We start from the raw sequence: 16,835 nt of genomic DNA on the forward strand, positions 1-16,835 counted from the left end.
CTGAGGCCCTGGGTTCGATTCCTCAGCACCACATAAGCAAAAAGAAAAAAGCTGGAAGTGGCGCTGTGGCTCAAGTGGTAGAGCACTAGCCTTGAGCTGAAGAGCTGAGGAACAGCGCTCAGACCCAGAGTTCAGGCCCCACGACCGGACCCAAAAAAAAAAAAAAAAAGAAATGGGGGGATACAAAGAAACATAGATCCAGGGTTGGGAATGTGGCTTAGCCATAGAGTGCTTGCGGAGCCTGCTTGAAGCACATAAACAGAAAAGGCCAGAAGTGGTGCTGTGGTAGAGTGCTAGCCTTGAGCAAAAGAAGCTTGGGGAGGGGCTGGGAAGGTGGCTCAGTGGTAGAGCGCTTGCCTTGCATGCCTGAGGCCCTGGATTCGATTCCTCAGTACCACATAAGCAAAAAGAAAAAAGCTGGAAGTGTTGCTGTGGCTCAAGTGATAGAGCGCTAGCCTTGAACTGAAGAGCTGAGGGGCAGTGCCCAGGCCCAGAGTTCAGGCCCCAGTTCAAAAGAAGCTCGGGGACAGTGCCTAGCCCTAAGCTCAAGCCCCAGGACTGGCAAAAAAGAAAGAAAAAAAGAAACATAGATCCCATGGTTTCCCTCATTTGTAATAATTAGTGTATGTCTAAGATAGTCCTAGCAGATGAACAGAATAGCTCAATAGCTATGTGCATATGACCATATAAGATAATGCTAAGCGGGCTGGGAAGGTGGCTCAGTGGTAGAGCGCTTGCCTTGCATGCATGAGGCCCTGGGCTCAATTCCTCAGCACCACATAAGCAGGAAAAAAAAAGCCGAAAGTGGCTCAAGTGATAGAGTGCTAGCCTTGAGCTGAAGAGCTGAAGGACAGTGCCCAGGCCCAGAGTTCAGGCCCACAACTGGACCCCCCCCTGCAAAAAAAAGATGATGCTAAGCAAAAATGAACTCCAAGATATGGAAAAGAGGTTTTTCTTTGATGTTGTTGTTTTTAATGTGATTTCTTTTTTTGTGTGTGTTCCCCCACCCCCACCCCATGTTATATCCCCTGTTGTCACTGTATTTGATTTTGGTACCCTGGGTATTATATATACATTAATCTGAATTAGGGAAGGGAAGGGGAACAACAAAATGGTGAGACAAAGGACAAAGGGCAAACCAATGCTACAGAGATACTCATAAGACAATATGTTGGAAATGAACTGTACAACTTGGGTTGGGTGATGGGGGAGGAAAAATGGGAGAAAAATGAGGAAGGGGGTAACAAGTTTGACAAGAAATGTACTCAGTACATATGTAACTGTAACCCCTCTGTCTATTACCTTAACAATAAAATTAAATTTTATTTTTATTTATTTATTTTTTGGGGTCCGGTCGTGGGGCCTGAACTCTGGGCCTGGGCTCTGTCCCTCAGCTCTTCAGCTCAAGGCTAATGCTCTACCACTTGAGCCACAGCGCCACTTCTGGCTTTTTTTTTTTTTTTTTTTCCTGCTTATGTGGTGCTGAGGAATCAAACCCAGGGCCTCGTGCATGTAAGGCAAGCGCTCTACCACTGAACCACCTTCCCAGCCCCTAAAATTAAATTTAAAAAAAGGTGCAGATAGGGTAGGAGATAAAAAGCAAGAGAGTAGCAGGAATATAGGTAGTTTATTTTTCTTTCATATTTTCATATTGTACAAATTTTACCTCCTTTAAAAATGTTAAAAGAAAGCCGGGTGCTGGTGGCTCATGACTATAATCCTAGTTACTCAGGAGGCTGAGATCTGAGAATCTTATTTCAAAGCAGCCTGGGCAGGAAAGTCCATGAGACTCTTATGTCCAATTAACCACCAGAAAACCGGAAGTGGCTCTGTGGCTCAAGTAGTAGAGCACTAGCCTTGAGTTGAAGAGCTCAGGGACAGCGCCCAGGCCCAGAGTTCAAGCCCCACGATTGGGGGTGGGGGGAGAGGGGGAAAGTTAAAAGGGAAAAAAAAAGGCAAGAAAATGGGCCTATTAGGATCTGGGCTCCTTTCTCATACCTCCTTCTGGCTTGTATTCCTGCAGGTGGAATCAGGGAAGGGCCTGGAGATGAGGAAACTTGTTCTGTCTGGCTTCTTGGCCAGTGAAGAGATCTACATCAACCAGTTGGAGGCCTTGTTGCTGGTAAGTATCGGCCCAGAGGCCATTGGCCCCTTTAGCCAATGTCATGTTCTACAATTGGTTTTGGAGTTGGTAGATAAATGAGGACCAGACATAGATTGGTACAGCTCTGCTTAATCTTGGTATCCACTGACTTTCTGTTACTGTCCTCTGGGGAAGGCTGGAGAGGATGCATAAATTAGGGAGGGCAAACATCGCATCACCTATGACCATGGCATTATATCTATATGGGGCTCTGTCCATTTGAACACCCAGCTGTCTTCATCCTGTTCTCTAGGCAGTCTCCACCAGTCAATCAAGGTGATACCTCTTTGTCATCCTTGGACCAAGTCCTTCCAAAGGTCCTCTGTCAGAAAGTGGGAGACAGAAGTTGTCTTTGTTGTTGTTGTTGTTTTTTTTTTTTGCCAGTCATGGGGCCTGAACTCTGGGCCTGGGCGCTGTCCCTCAGCTCTTCAGCTCAAGGCTAGCACTCTACCACTTGAGCCACAGCGCCACTTCTGGCTTTTTCTGCTTATGTGGTGCTGAGGAATCGAACCCAGGGGCTCATGCATGCCAGGCAAGCACTCTACCACTGAGCCACCTTCCCAGCCCCCTGTTGTTGTTTTAATGAATAAGTTTTTTAGTGTGAAAATACCGTACAGAGGGGTTACAATTACATGAGCAAGGTAATGAATACATTTCTTATCAAGCATTGTTGCCTCCTCCTTTGTTTCCCCTTACCATCCCCCACCCAAGTTGTAAAGTTCATTTTTCAACATAACATCTTGTACATCTCATTGTTGCAATGGGTCCACCTGTATCCCTATTTAAACAATTTGTTTTTTCCCTTCCCCTCCCGAAATTATACCAACATCAAATACAGTGAAAACAGGGGTTATACCGTGGGGGAGGGACATACAAAGCAATAAAGAAATCATCTTATAAATATGTTAGAAACAATAGCAAGAAAGAAAAACCATTTGAGTCCTTATCTTGGGGTTCATTTTTGCCTAACATCAACTTATCTGAGAAGCACCAAAGCTCTGGGGCATTAGACCAACCTGAGCCCTCAGCTAAGATGAAGCAATTGTTCTGAGAATCAAATCGGGTGGGAACTATTAAAATGTTTCAAGAGATAAACATACTCCACAGATTGAAGATGCTTTTGCCTTTGCAGAAAGTGCTTATTAGATGCATCTGGATATTATGCAGCGTGATTGTGGCCTGTAAAGTTCTTTTCTTCTGGGTGTTTTGCAGTCTGAGACATAAGATGCTATCAGAAAAAAAAAAGGGTATCAGTAGAAACTTAACTCTTAGAAGTAAGGTATACATTTATGTGCTTGCCCCAGAGTGTTACAAGACAGTCATTATTACCCAAGGGATAGCTACTAAAATGTGAAGACATTTTACAGTACACCAGGCTGTTTATCTTAGGATTCAAGACGTTTATTGGTTCATACAATAATGTTTTCCAAGTGAGGGATATTGCACCCGTTATGTGATTCCTGTCTGAGCCAGCGCTTATAGCATTATGTCTACCATGTAGGCGTATTACCCTGTTTTTCAAACCATGCATCTCCACCCTTTATTGGGTTGTGAAAGTGTAGTGGGTTGAATCACCATCTTAAAAATGAAATAGAAAGTATTAGTGAGCCTCACACACAGTAAGGATAAGTACTAGTTAAGGAGATTTTTCATTTGATGTATATATGCATGTGTATCTATACACAGCCATATTATTTCTTACATATGCTGTGAGTTTGAAAAATGACTGTCTTGAAGACATGATGGCACCATACCTGTAAGCTCAGCACTTGGGAGGCAGAGGCAGGAAGATCAAGAGTTTGATTCCAACCTAGGCAATATAGAAGACCCTATCTAGAAAAGAAAAAGTCACTGTCTTTGGAAAGCTATGTATAACCTCCTTAATCCTCAGTTTCCTTATCTGGAGATGAAAATGTAATTGCCCCCACCCCTTTAATCCATGAAAGGCTGCCTGAAACTTTGAATACTATGGAATCCTGGATGTAATGTTTTTTCTTTATGTATACAAACTTATGGACAAATTACAAATTAAGCACAGTAACAAATAAATAATAATTGATAATAAAATAGAACAGAGCTGGAAAGGTGGCTCAGTGGTAGAGTGCTTGCCTTGCATGCATGAGGCCCTGGGTTTGATTCCTCAGCACCACATAAGCAGAAAAGGCCGGAAGTGGTACTGTGGTTCAAGGGGTAGAGCATTAGCCTTGAGCTAAAGAGATGAGGGACAGTGCCCAGGCCCAGAGTTCAGGCCCCACAACCAACAAAAAATAAATAAATAAAAAAGTTAGAGCCATACACTATAAAAGAAGTTATAGGGGCTGGGAAGGTGGCTCAGTGGTAGAGCGCTTGCCTTGCATGTATGAGGCACAGGGTTCGATTCCCCAGCACCACATAAGCAAAAAGAAAAAAAAAGCCGGAAGTGGCGCTGTGGCTCAAGTGGTAGAGCGCTAGCCTTGAGCTGAAGAGCTGAGGGACAGCGCCCAGGCCCAGAGTTCAGGCCCCATGACCTAACCCAAAAAAAAAATTAAAAAAAAAGAAGTTATAGAAATATGGTTTCTTTTTTCTTTTCTTTTCTTTTTTTTTGCCAGTCCTGTTTATGTGGTACTGAGGAATGGAACCCAGGGCTTCATACATGCTAGGCAAGCACTCTACCACTGAGCCACCTTCCCAGCCCCAATATGGCATCTCTTGAGTCAAAATAAATACTGGTCACCCTGTAGGTGACCACAGGGACCTGAAATTGCTATTAAGGGGGAACAATAGCAATACTGTTGCCTTCTGTCTCTTTCTTCTGGAGCTGAAAAGATAAACTGAAAGCCAGTACATGTTACACATGCCTATAATCCTAGCTACTTAGCAAGCTGAGATCTGAGAATTGTGGTTTGGGCAAACAAATCCACTTTTATTTTCAATTAACCAGCAAAAGGCTGGAAGTAGAGTTGTGGCTCAAGAACTATAACACCAGCTGAGCATCCAAGCCAAGCAAGAGCTCAATGCTCTGAGTTTGAGCCAAGTCACTGATCCTTTGGGACCTAGTACAGTGTTGGGTACTGGGCTGAAAGAAGAAGGCAGGCAGAATGCCTCCTAGATGTTTATGAAAGATACCTTATATACTTGGTGTTACTATAACAAAACAAACAAACAAAAAGGGTCCCAGGTGTCCTGACTAGTGGGATATATAGCTGAAAGGAACCCAAATGCTTGGCTTTGACTCCCCACTCCACCTTTGGCAGGTGAACAAGACTAGTACCTCAATTATTTCCATATGCAAACTGGGTTCGCAAATAGTACTGTCATCACAGGGTTGGTGTGAAAGATTAAGTGAATTTGTACACATGCCACTTAGAACAGAGCCTAAGTGTTACTGTGACACTGTTATTTTCTCCGACACCAACAGAAAAGACAAGTTAGGGCTCTTTTGTTCCTGTCAACACACCCTTTCCCTGCAGGAGGAGGAGGAGCCTTCCTTTTCTTCTCCCTCCTCCCTACCAGAGGCATGCCAGGCCTTCAGATTCCAGCCTGCCTTCTTTAGGCCTCCTCTTCTGGGCAAACATAGCAGCTCCCTCCCTGCCTTTCAGAACAGTTGAAGCCCTAAGGGCACAACTGTGAGGCTGCCCCACCCCCCAGTTTGTTCACTCTGCTTCTTCTAGGTTTCTTTTAAGTGAGGGGGTGGGAAGGTCAGTAGTGAACTCAGGGCCTGGGCACTGTCCCTGAGCTTGTTTTGTTCAAGGCTAACATTCTACCACTTGAGCCACAGTGCCACTTCTGGCCTTTTCTGTTTATGTAGTACTGAGGAATCTAACCCAGGGCTTCATGCATGCTGGGCAAGTACTCTACCACTAAGCCACATTCCCGCCCCCCCCCCCCCCCAGCTTTTGCTCTAGGCTAATGCTCTACCACCTTGAGCCACAGCTCCACTTCTGGTTTTCTGGTGGTTAATTGGAGATGAGAGTCTCCTGGACTTTCTTGCCCAGGCTGGCTTCAAACCGTGATCCTCAGATCTCAGCCTCCTAAGTAAGTAGGATTACAGGGGTGAGCCTCCCATGCGTGGCTTTCTAGGTACCTTCTTGACCTGAGGGCAGAGGGACAAAGGCCAGGCCTGTAGCTGGAGGGCTCCGGAAGGGGTGGGGCAGGACCGTCCACTAAACCGCAAAGATAAGGAATCAAGTCCTCCCTCCCCCTAGCTTTTCTGTTCTTCCTGGAGGTCTGGAAGAAGGAGAAACTTTCTATCTGAGCCCTCACTCCATACTACTCCATTCCCATAGCTCCCTTTATACTCAAAGAATGACTTTGCAGTGCCAAGTGGGACTGCATGACTGTTTTCCTCTTACCACTTCCTGGTATGCAAAGGGCTGGGCATGTACCTAATAAGACTGTGTAAGCACAAGCAGACTGAAGGCAGCACAGGAGGCTCTGTTCAGAGGTCCCTAGCTGGGGCTCGCATTGGGAATAATCTTCTGGAACCTTCTTGGGTCCCGGTGGGCTCCTTACCTGGGCTGAGGTAGAGGGCAAAGGAAAGAAGAGAAAAGCAGCTACTTTGTAACTCTACATCGCCCAGACCTTGAGCAGTGGCTTGGGCTCTGCATTGTTGCCTGTACTGGAACCACAGAGTGTGGGGCTGTTAGCCACAGCACATCCCACCTCTGCCGGGGCCCCTGCTCAGACTCTCATTCTCAACTTTGACATTAAAGTTTATTGTCTGTGGGCATCTCAACTTCTTATCTGCAAAATAGGTTAATGACACCTCCTTCCTGGGCTCCTGTGAGTTATGACCAAGGTGACAGATGAGCAAAGTGCCTTACAGGCACCCAGCCTTCTGAGGTAGGAGGTAGAGGAAGTGGGCAGATTTCTTTCCATTATTTCGAAAGACCACTTGCTGGGGGACACAGTAGACCTGACCTGTGAAGTCAGAGCTTACCCAGCCAGGGTTTTCCTGAAAAGATCTCAGGCTTGGAAGCCAAATCCTCCAAGACTTCTTTTTCAATATTCTCCTTGGATTAGACAGTGAGCCAGGGTCCTTACCCTGTGCAGCTGGACATGGGAGGAGGGAGGTGACTGGAAGGCTAGCTCATTGGCTAGTAGTACAGGGGTCAAAAGGTCAGGTACATAGTAAGACCTTGCCTCAAAAAACCAAAGGCCCATATATGAGTCTTCGCCAGATAAAAATAGCTGCTTTTAAAGAATTAGTATACATTAGTTGTACAAGATGTAATTGTGACATTTCTATACATGTATACAATGTATCCTGATCAATCTCACCCCCTCTCCCCCCCATCCCCGCATCACTCTTCCCTATCCCAGTCCCCCTTCTGAAAACAATTTCAGCCAGGTGCTGGTGCCTCATACTGTAATCCTAACTATGCAGGAGGCTGAGATCTGAGAATCACAGTTTGAAGCCAACCCAGGTAGGAAAGTCAGTAAGACTTTTATCTCCAGTTAATCTGCAAAAGGCCCGAAGTGGAGGTGTGGCTAAAGTAGTACAGAAAAAAAAACCAAGTGAGAGCTTGAGGCCCTGATTTCAATCCTCAGAACTGGCACCGAAAAAATTAAAATAAAAAATCAGCAGGTTTCATGGCTCTGTTTTCATGCATGCAGGCAAACTGCTTAGACTATATTCATCCTCATGCACCCTCTTCGTTACTCCTCCCTTCTGTTGCTAGTGCCTGCCCCACTCCTAGTGGTCCTCACCTTTCCTAGTGGTGCCCTTCACACACAACAGGGCCTGAAAAAATAGCTGCCTTAAGAACCAGCCACCCCTTCCTTCTCCCCCACATACACTCAGGGGTAAGAGCAAAGGTCCTCAGTCTTTTGTGGGAATGTCTCCTGTCCCCAGTACAGACTTGTCCATGTGACTGGCTACTGCCCATCATCCTCTTCTTCCCCTTTTGTAGACAGAGTGGGAAGTTCAGGAGGAAGCAGAGCGTTGAGTGCATTGAGTGTATTGAGACTGCCTGTGTAGGCGGCAGATGAGTGCTGCTTCTACAGCTGCTTCTGAGAAATCCTATCCCCTTTGTCTCCCCAGGAGTGTTCCCCAACTCCATCTCCTTTATTCCCTCACAGTGAAGATTGCACCAAGGCAGGGCAAACATGGGTGGCTCTGGGACTTTGTGGCTATTTAGTCCTTCCATTGGGTCCTACATAGAAAATGGTAACAATGACATCAAACCTGGGCTCTGGGGGTGGGGGACCTCTGGGAGGCTCTCTATCCTTCCACCTAGGCTTGGGAAAACAGTGTACTGACTTCTAGTTTCTGCTGCATATAATATATTACCAGCTTCCTCTCCTTCCCCCCCCCACTTTCCCAGATCTCCTCAGCTGAGATCCTTCTCTCTCTCTCTCTCCTCCAAGAAGCCTACTGTGCGACCTTAGAACCATTTGGTTGATATTTCTAGTCTAAGTTGGACAAGAATAGGCTGTCACACATTGTTCACTGTTGGTTCATTTTATTCAAATAGTTTATACAGTTCTCAAATTCAGGGATACAGGTCACAAAAATAGTCTCCCAAATATTGGCTCACACAGAAAGCTGGGTCAGTTGCAGAGTCAAAGCTGTACTTCTTCCTAGGCTGAGTATGGCAGCATGTGCCTGTAATCACAGCTACTTGAGAGACAGAAGCAAGAGGGTTGAGGTCTGAGGCCAGACCTGTAAAAGCAAGATACCGTATCTGAAAAACAAACTAAAAACTAAAGGACTGGGGATGTAGTTCAAGTGGTAGATTGCTTGCCCAGCAAGCACAAAACCCTGAATTCAAACCCTAATACCACCAGAAAGGGGAGAGGGGTGTAGCTGCAGTGGTAAACACCTATAATACCAGCTAATCAGGAGGTAGAACTGTGAATAATCATGGTTTGAGTCTAGCCTAGACAAAAAGCCATCTCAACCAATAAGTCCAGCATGATGGTTTTTATCTGAAATACCAATTATGAAAACTAAGAAGGAGCTGATGCTGGTCCAGGTTGGCACTAGGCAAAACCCTAAACAACTAAAACAAGAAAAATAATTAAAAAAACAAAAAAGGCTGTCTGGTAACCTGTCTGCCTAGCAAATGCAAAGCCCTAAGTTCAAACCCCATTATCACTTTAAAAAACAAACAAAAACTTGTTCTCCTTCCACTGCATGGACCACCTCCCCCCACAGACATAAACCTAGGATCTACCCTGCCCTGTCTTAGGCTATTCCCAATTCTTACCTATAGAACACACACCTTTTCAACCCCTCTCTCTCACCAAGCCCATTCCTGCCTCCAGACCTGGCATGATCCTGGAGTGCCATTCCCCCCCATCACTCACCCCCCTACACATTCATCTCCTTGGAGAAGCTGTCCTTCACCGCCCTGTCTCAGAAGGTCTTCTCCTAGTTTCCTTCATTGCACTTACTGTTATATGTCATTAGATAGTTGATAGTCTACTTGTCTGGTCTGTCTCCCCTGCTAGATGGGAAGTTGTCCACCACTGAGTACTCCAAGTCTTGCCTCATGCTAGTTGCCTTGGTACATTATTTTCATAGTAATATTGGTTACTTTTCTGTGTGCCTGGCACATTCTAGATACTTTATATAAAGTAAGGCTTTGGATCTTAACATCAACTGACAAAGCTAAGCCCAGAAGTGGTAGGTGATCTGCTTATAAGTATTAAGTAGCAGAATCAGAGTTCAAACCCACACCCTTTGCCCAGCAAGGACTGCATACTGAGGGTCTCTTCCTTCTAGCATGGAGTGAGTCAGCAGGAGAGGGCCTGCTTTTCTCTGGACTTGGTAGAGCTTAGAGGGCAAGGAGGCCAGAAATTAAGCATTGGCTGGGTACTTACACAGGGGAGACTTTCTCTTATGGACAAACTTGGGCTCAGCCCCATCGGAAGGAGGACAGAGGAAGCTGGACAGCAAGTCTAGCTGCTGTGGCCAGCTCAAGCTGGTGGTCAAGATTTATGGGAACTAAGGATAGCTTTGGTTTTGCTCCCCTCCAGTCTAGCCCTTTCATCAGATGAGTTGCTTGTGGTCTGCTAGCATGCTTCTCCTGTCTACAGCTCACTACCTCATCCTGGGAGATAGTGGGGGACAGCTCTAGAGAGCCCAAATCTGACCCTTAACTTCTCCCCACTGCTGCTGGGTCTACAGGTAACCTTGTCTTAAGCTGAAGAACTCTTTCCATTCAGCCTTTAGAAGAATATCAGCCTACCCAACCCAGGCCTCTCTTCCAGAAACAGGCCCATTCCTCTCCAGTCTTCTCCATGTGGCAGGTTTTCAGACCCTGTGCCTACATGGCCTTTGGAGCATAGTTTGGACATCTTGGGAGGTTTTCTGATTGCAAAATTAATATTTACTCCTTGTGGAGAATTTATTGTTTATATTTATTTTTATTTATTCATGAGAGTCTTGATTTTTTTTTGCCCAAGACTGAAACTTGATCTCATCTGATGCTTTTGCTCATTGGCTGTTGCTCTACTACCTGAGCCATGCCTCTAGCTCCTTATAAGGAGTCTTGGTTATTTATTTAGAATGGTTTTGAACTCGTGGGCCCAAGTGATTCTCCTACCTCAGACTCCTGAGTATTTGGGAATACAGGTGTATACCACCACCTGTAGATCAGTAGGTGATTTAGAAAATACAGAGACTTACCATCTGAGCCTCATTAGCCCAAGCAGTGTGGGGATGATTCTGTGTTACCATCTGCACCAGCATAGGGCTAGGCCTATGTTAGCATAGCAGTACAGGGGGGATGGTCCTGTGTTACTATCTGTCACTGCCTCATTGCCACTTGAAGACCCTCGTGTACATGGTGTACACAAGCAGGGATGACTGATAAGTTTCATTTTCATGTCAATTGAGAAAGGGCCTAAGACCACAACCACACTCACTGGTTCATCATGGTTGTTCAACAATGTTGGCCATGGGGATGGAAAATAGGAAGTAGTCATACAGGTACCTGCGCCTTTCTCTAAGTGAGAACCTGAAATATCAGGGTGTCTGAGCTGGCCTCAAGTCAGAGAATCACCTTGTTTCCTGAAAGGAAGAAACTAAACAGCTCAGTTCCCAGTCCATCCTCCCTTCCATTGAAGTGTGATGAGGAAACTTCAGGACTCAGGCCATGAGGCCAATGTGGAAAAGATCTTTTTTTTTTTTTTTTGGGGGGGGGGGGTCCAGTCGAGGCCTGAACTCTGGGCCTGGGCGCTGTCCCTCAGCTCTTCCGCTCAAGGCTAGCACTCTACCACTTGAGCCACAGCGCCACTTCTGGCTTTTTTCTTTTTGCTTATGTGGTGCTGAGGAATCGAACCCAGGGCCTCCGGCATGCAAGGCAAGTGCTCTACCACTGAGCCACCTTCCCAGCCCCCCAATGTGGAAAAGAAGGGTCCTGTTAAACCTCTCAGTGAGCCCTCATAGGCATGGGCTGGATGCCACCTCTGATTGGGGTGGGGAATGTCTCTGACTCCTGGGCCAGGGTCCTGCTGCCAGGTTCCTTCTCCTTGCACATGGCGTGTCAGGGCCTGTGAGAGCAGCTGCCAGTGCCCTGCCTTTGGTGGCCTTGTCTAGGCATGACTTGGACATCACAAAGTTTTAATCAGTGTCACAATCTGCTTGGGGCCTGCCAGCACTCTGTTTTATTCATCCTCACCTCTGCTCTTCCTTCCTCTTCCTCCTCTCCTAGCCCATGAAACCCCTGAAGGCCACAGCCACCACCTCCCAGCCCGTACTCACAATCCAGCAGATTGAGACCATCTTCTACAAGATCCAGGACATCTATGAGATCCACAAGGAGTTCTACGACAACCTCTGCCCCAAGGTGCAGCAGTGGGACAGCCAGGTCACCATGGGCCACCTCTTCCAGAAGCTGGTGAGTCTCCCAGAAGGCAGTGGTTCTTAAGAGGGCCTTGGGAAAGGACTTGTGAGCCCCAACCCACTGGGCACTCTCAAAGGCCTGAGCCATCTCTCAGAAATCTTGGTAGCTAGTCATATGGGGACACTTGGGTCCAGGACCTCAACTCCAAGCCTGCTGTGGTGGATCTTTGGGACTGTTTGCAGGAATACATGGAAGGGCCACATGTATCAATGCTTCTGGGATCATTCTATCTCTCCCTCTATGGGAGCCCCTTGAGCCAACACTGGAATACAGACCTCACTTGAGTGGCATTCTCACCTGAGACCAGGGGGATTCACTACATCCTAGTACTGCCTCTAAAACGGAACAATTGGGTGAAGACTGCATCTACTAATGGTTGTCTCCTGAGGTCCCCAGAGCAAAAAGAATGGAGAATCAGCCTTACCTGCCACAGTAGGGAAAGGAAAGGGTACCAGCTGCGTGTTGGGAGATGCTCTTCTCCACGGTTTCCATCATTCCCTCTCTCCTAGCTCTGCCTCTGTGTTTCCTGGAGGACTCTTAGATCATACCCACATAGCATCCCACCCTAACTCCTGACAGCCTGCCAGGAGAAGCCTAGGAGTTCATTGCTGTCCTCCCCCTGTTCCTGGAGTGTGAATAGCTGGGCAGAAGGGAGCAGCATCCCCAAGTTTCTTCTTTGTCTTGAGACTAGTTGAAGTGCAGGGACAGGGCTCTGTGTAGCTCACCCTGCAGAAGATGCTTGCTTGGAAACTCATAGGCCCTCACGCTCAGCATGTTTAAAACCAGACTCACTGCCTAAAGTTCCTGCTCTTCCTCTTGTCCTTATTTCAGTGGGTGCCTGGGTCTCATCCTAGGTGCCTCTCCTTTTGCACAATGCCCTCCCCCTCCTCTCTCTTGTCCCTCATCCCCACTTCCCATAGGGTATCCCTATTTGATGTCCCTCACGGCTACATACTTTTCTATGTTCCCTCTGTCATCCTTCCTTTTTACCCCCTATTAACCTCCTGGACGCTTGCTGTGGCCTCATGAGTAGATCTTTCACACAGGCTTGCTCCTTTCCCACCATACACCTCGGCTGGCAGCAGGAGACTATCAGCCAAATCCTGCCCAGACCTTGCTTCTCTCTGGCCAGGGCTCTCCTTTACACTGGCAAAAGGCCAGGCTTCCAGAAATGACCACAAAACTATATATAGTCCTCTGGCTGCTCCTTCCCCTACTCTGTGCCTCCTTACACAGGACTTTCTGTTCTTAGTTCACACTGTAGGAACTTTCTGACAAATGCATATTGTAGTTCCATCTGCCTAATATAGCCTTCCCCATCTACCTGGCTCCCTTTGATCAGTTCCCAACTTAGAAATGGCCTCCTCATAGCTGGGTGCTGGTGGCTCAAATCTGTAATCCTAGCTACTCAGGATGCTGAGATCTGAGGATCATAGTTGAAAGCCAGCCAGGGCAGGAAAGTCTGTGAGACTCTTTAGTTAATCACCAGAAAACCAGAAGTAGCACTTTGGCTCAAAGTGGTAAAGCAGTAGCATTTAGTGAAAAAGCTCAGGGACAGTGCCTAGGCCCTGAGCTCAAGCTCCACAACTGACCAAAAAAAGAAAGAAAGAAAAGAAAAAAGAAATGGTCTCCTAAAGCTGGGTGCTGGTGATTCATACCTATAATCCTAGCTAATCAGGAGGCAGAGACCTGAGGATCACGGTTCAAAGCCAGCCTGGGCAGGAAAGTCTGTATTGCTCTTTACTGCTGATTAACCACCAAAAAGTTTTTGGTTCGAGTAGTAGAGCACAAGCCTTGAGCAAAAAAGTTCAGGGCCCATGCCCTGAGTTTGAGCCCTGAGTTCAAGCCCTAGGAGCAGCAAACAGAAAAAAGAAATGACCTCCTCAAAGAACCCTTCCCTATTACGTGTGCTAATTCTTCATGAATTACTTACAAGCGCCTGTCTCCCCCAAACCATAAGCTAAGCTTCAGGAGGACAGACTATTTTTCACTTAGACTCCTTGAGGAGAATGCAGGTGACAAGGAAGACACCTTGTGTTTTGAGAGCTCTGGGAATTTTTTTGTTTGTCTTTTTAAGACCAACAGTGTTGTGGGGACAAGCATGGCTTCTGAAGCTGGCCATAACTAGGTTTGAATCCCAGCTCTGCCATAGACAGTCCTGTGAGAGCTTATCTCACCTTCTGTGACTCAACTTCCTCATGTAAATGAGGATAATCATAGTTAGTAGTGAGTTAATACTTGAAAGTACTTGGGACAGCGTCTGGAAGGTTAGAAATTCATCAGTGCTCAATGTTTGGCAGTATTATTACTGCCGTTAGTTATTATTGCTGTTGTTGCGGTTGTTCAGAAGAGGCACTCAGAACACTGTACTTTTGGCCTGCCTGGAAGCAGGCCAAGCTGCTTCCCCAAGTGCAGGGATGGTGAACACCCAGACAACCCTCCCCGGTCCCAGGAGCCAAGCTGATTGGCTTGAGGGTAGCCTCTCCTCATCCCTCAGGGATGCAGAAGAGAGCATACTTAAGAGGAGAGCAAGTAGCCCAGAGGACAGTGGACAGGGTCTCCTAATTCATCTTTATCACTGGAATCTCTGTATGGGTCTCAGCTGATTGCAAATTTGCCACCCCCTCCCAGCATCATGAACTGATGTCCAAGTCTTGGCGCCTGCAGGCTTGGCAGGGCCAAGGGTTGATCCAGGGCATGCTAGGCATCTGGAGGAAGTTTATTTTCAACTGAAGTCTCTGGATATTTGATTATTCATTATGGACAGAAAGAAATTAGCATCTCTGCTGTTTGTTTTGTGAGATCACTTCTGTGCTGAGCTGCTGTTTCCAGGCAACCTCCGCTTCCAAGTTAATGACCCTGGCAGGCTGGGGCCTCAAGCCCTCCTGCCTTGGGTGACTGTGCAGATGGCAGTGTTCAGGATGGCCTCTGACCTCTCCACACAGCTGGTTTCTGTTCCTGAGTCACAGGAAAATGCTAGCAGAGTTAGCTGATGCCAGCCTGGGACCAGGCTTTTTTCTTCTCATGAGCATGAAGGATAGAGAGCCCTTTCCTGGAGGAGCCAATCATTTGTACTCTGATCTAAGAAGCAACTGTAGAGCACACCTCTTACAGCTTGGGGCATCAATGACCATTACTCCTCTGAAAAAGTACCTAGACTCCAGTCCTGCCCCCTCCAACCTCAGGGCTCAGACATGCACTGCTCCGGCCTTGGCTTCTCCCCCTGTATCCATGTTCTTCTCTTCTCTCTAGTGTCCTTTCTCCAGCCCTGCCAGATTTCATGAAGGTCTCAGTTTCTACTCTGGGAGGTTTGAGGCGCAGTTGATACTGCACTCAGACTCTATAGCCCCTCGAGAGCACAAAGATTCTGCAGGGAGCAGAGTGATCTGTAGTGGAGCTCAGGGGTAGCTACTTCTTCCACACTTTAGCGGGAAGTGGAAGCCCCTAAGGAAACCTAGGAGCAGCTGAATCCCCTTGCTACTTAATTGGAAAAAAAATATAACAGACAATTGTTATGCACAGTTAACAGATGTTAAACTAGGAAGATAAATTCCCCAACTTTTTTTTATCCCCCTCTTTCCCCTTGGTGCTGGAGATCAAGCTCAGGTATTTTCGTGTGCCAGACATGGGCTCTATTAATATATTCCACCACCAGGCAAAACAATTGGATGTAATCTATGCATTTTCTCTTCAGGCAGCTGCTGGTGAGACTTTGGTGTGTAACCTTGTACAACTACAGTGTATACACACACACACATGTATATATGTATATATACACATATGTATAATGTCTATATCTTTTTATGATGCTACATGTTCTTTTTTAATGTGCATATATTTATCACATGTTGGTGTTACGACATATAAATCTAGTGGTGGGTTTTTTTGAGACAAGGTCTTCCTATGTATCCTAGGCTGGCTGGCCTGCAACTCATAATTCTCCTGCCTCAGCTTCCTGAGAACTGGGATTACAGACATATGCGACCATGCCTGGAGTAGTTCATTCATCTTAGCTTCTTTGAGTGTCTAGATTCCTGTATTTGTGAGCATTTATTTTCAGCTTTCCCACTAAAAAGAGGGAAGCCATAAATATCTCCTTGGGCACATGTATATGAACGGGTTTTTTTGTTTTTGTTTTTGCTTTTTTTTTTTTTTGTCAGTCATGAGGCTTGAACTCTGGGCCTGAGCACTGTCCCTCAGTTCTTCAGCTCAAGGCAAGGACTCTACCACTTGAGCTACAACGCCACTTCAGGTTTACTGGTGGTTAATTGTAGATAAGAGTCTCATGGACATTTCTGCCCAAGTTGGCTTTGAACGGTGATCCTCAGATCTCAGCCTCCTGAGTAGCTAGGATTATAGGTGTGAGCCACTGGCACCTGGTTTATATGAAGGTTTTTAAGAGCAGCACATTCTGATAGAAGTTGTTACCTACATATATACACGTGTGTGTTTATGTGTGTGTGTGTGTGTGTGTGAGAGAGAGAGAGAGAGAGAGAGAGAGAGAGAGAGAGAGAGAGAGAGAGAGAGAGAGAGAGAGAGAGAGAGAGAGTTCTGAGGCTTGAATTCAGGGCCTGAGTTCTGTTTTTTGATCAAGGCCAGTGCTTTACCACTTGAGTCACAGCTCTACTTCCCCCTTTTTAGTTGTTAATTGGAGATAAGCATTCCTCCTACCAAGGCTGGATTTGAACCATAATCTTCAGATTTCAGCCTCCTGAGTTGCTAGTATTACAGGTTGAGCTACTGATACCTGGGTATTTTTCAATGATCTACTAATCACTGTTTTGTTTTGTTTTGTTTTTTGGTGGTACTAGGCTAGCACTCTTACCATTGAGCTATACCTTAACCTTATGAGTCACATT

The 16,835-nt window shown here is 46.3% G+C and overlaps 1 protein-coding gene across 6 annotated transcripts in view; it reads left to right on the forward strand.

Annotated features, from left to right (window-relative positions):
- The window catches only part of Abr (ABR activator of RhoGEF and GTPase), a 206,439-nt gene that overhangs the window by 127,315 nt on the left and 62,289 nt on the right, over positions 1-16,835 (forward strand). For all 6 annotated transcript variants that reach the window (XM_070027409.1, XM_070027411.1, XM_070027412.1 and 3 more), the window contains 2 exons: positions 2,024-2,122; positions 11,785-11,970. In XM_070027409.1, the coding sequence (XP_069883510.1) occupies positions 2,024-2,122; positions 11,785-11,970 (285 nt within the window). The remainder of the gene's footprint in view (positions 1-2,023; positions 2,123-11,784; positions 11,971-16,835) is intronic.

This window comes from Dipodomys merriami, unplaced genomic scaffold, assembly GCF_024711535.1.
Source record: "Dipodomys merriami isolate MVZ:Mamm:240054 unplaced genomic scaffold, mDipMer1.0.p SCAF_19, whole genome shotgun sequence".
NCBI lineage: Eukaryota > Metazoa > Chordata > Mammalia > Rodentia > Heteromyidae > Dipodomys > Dipodomys merriami.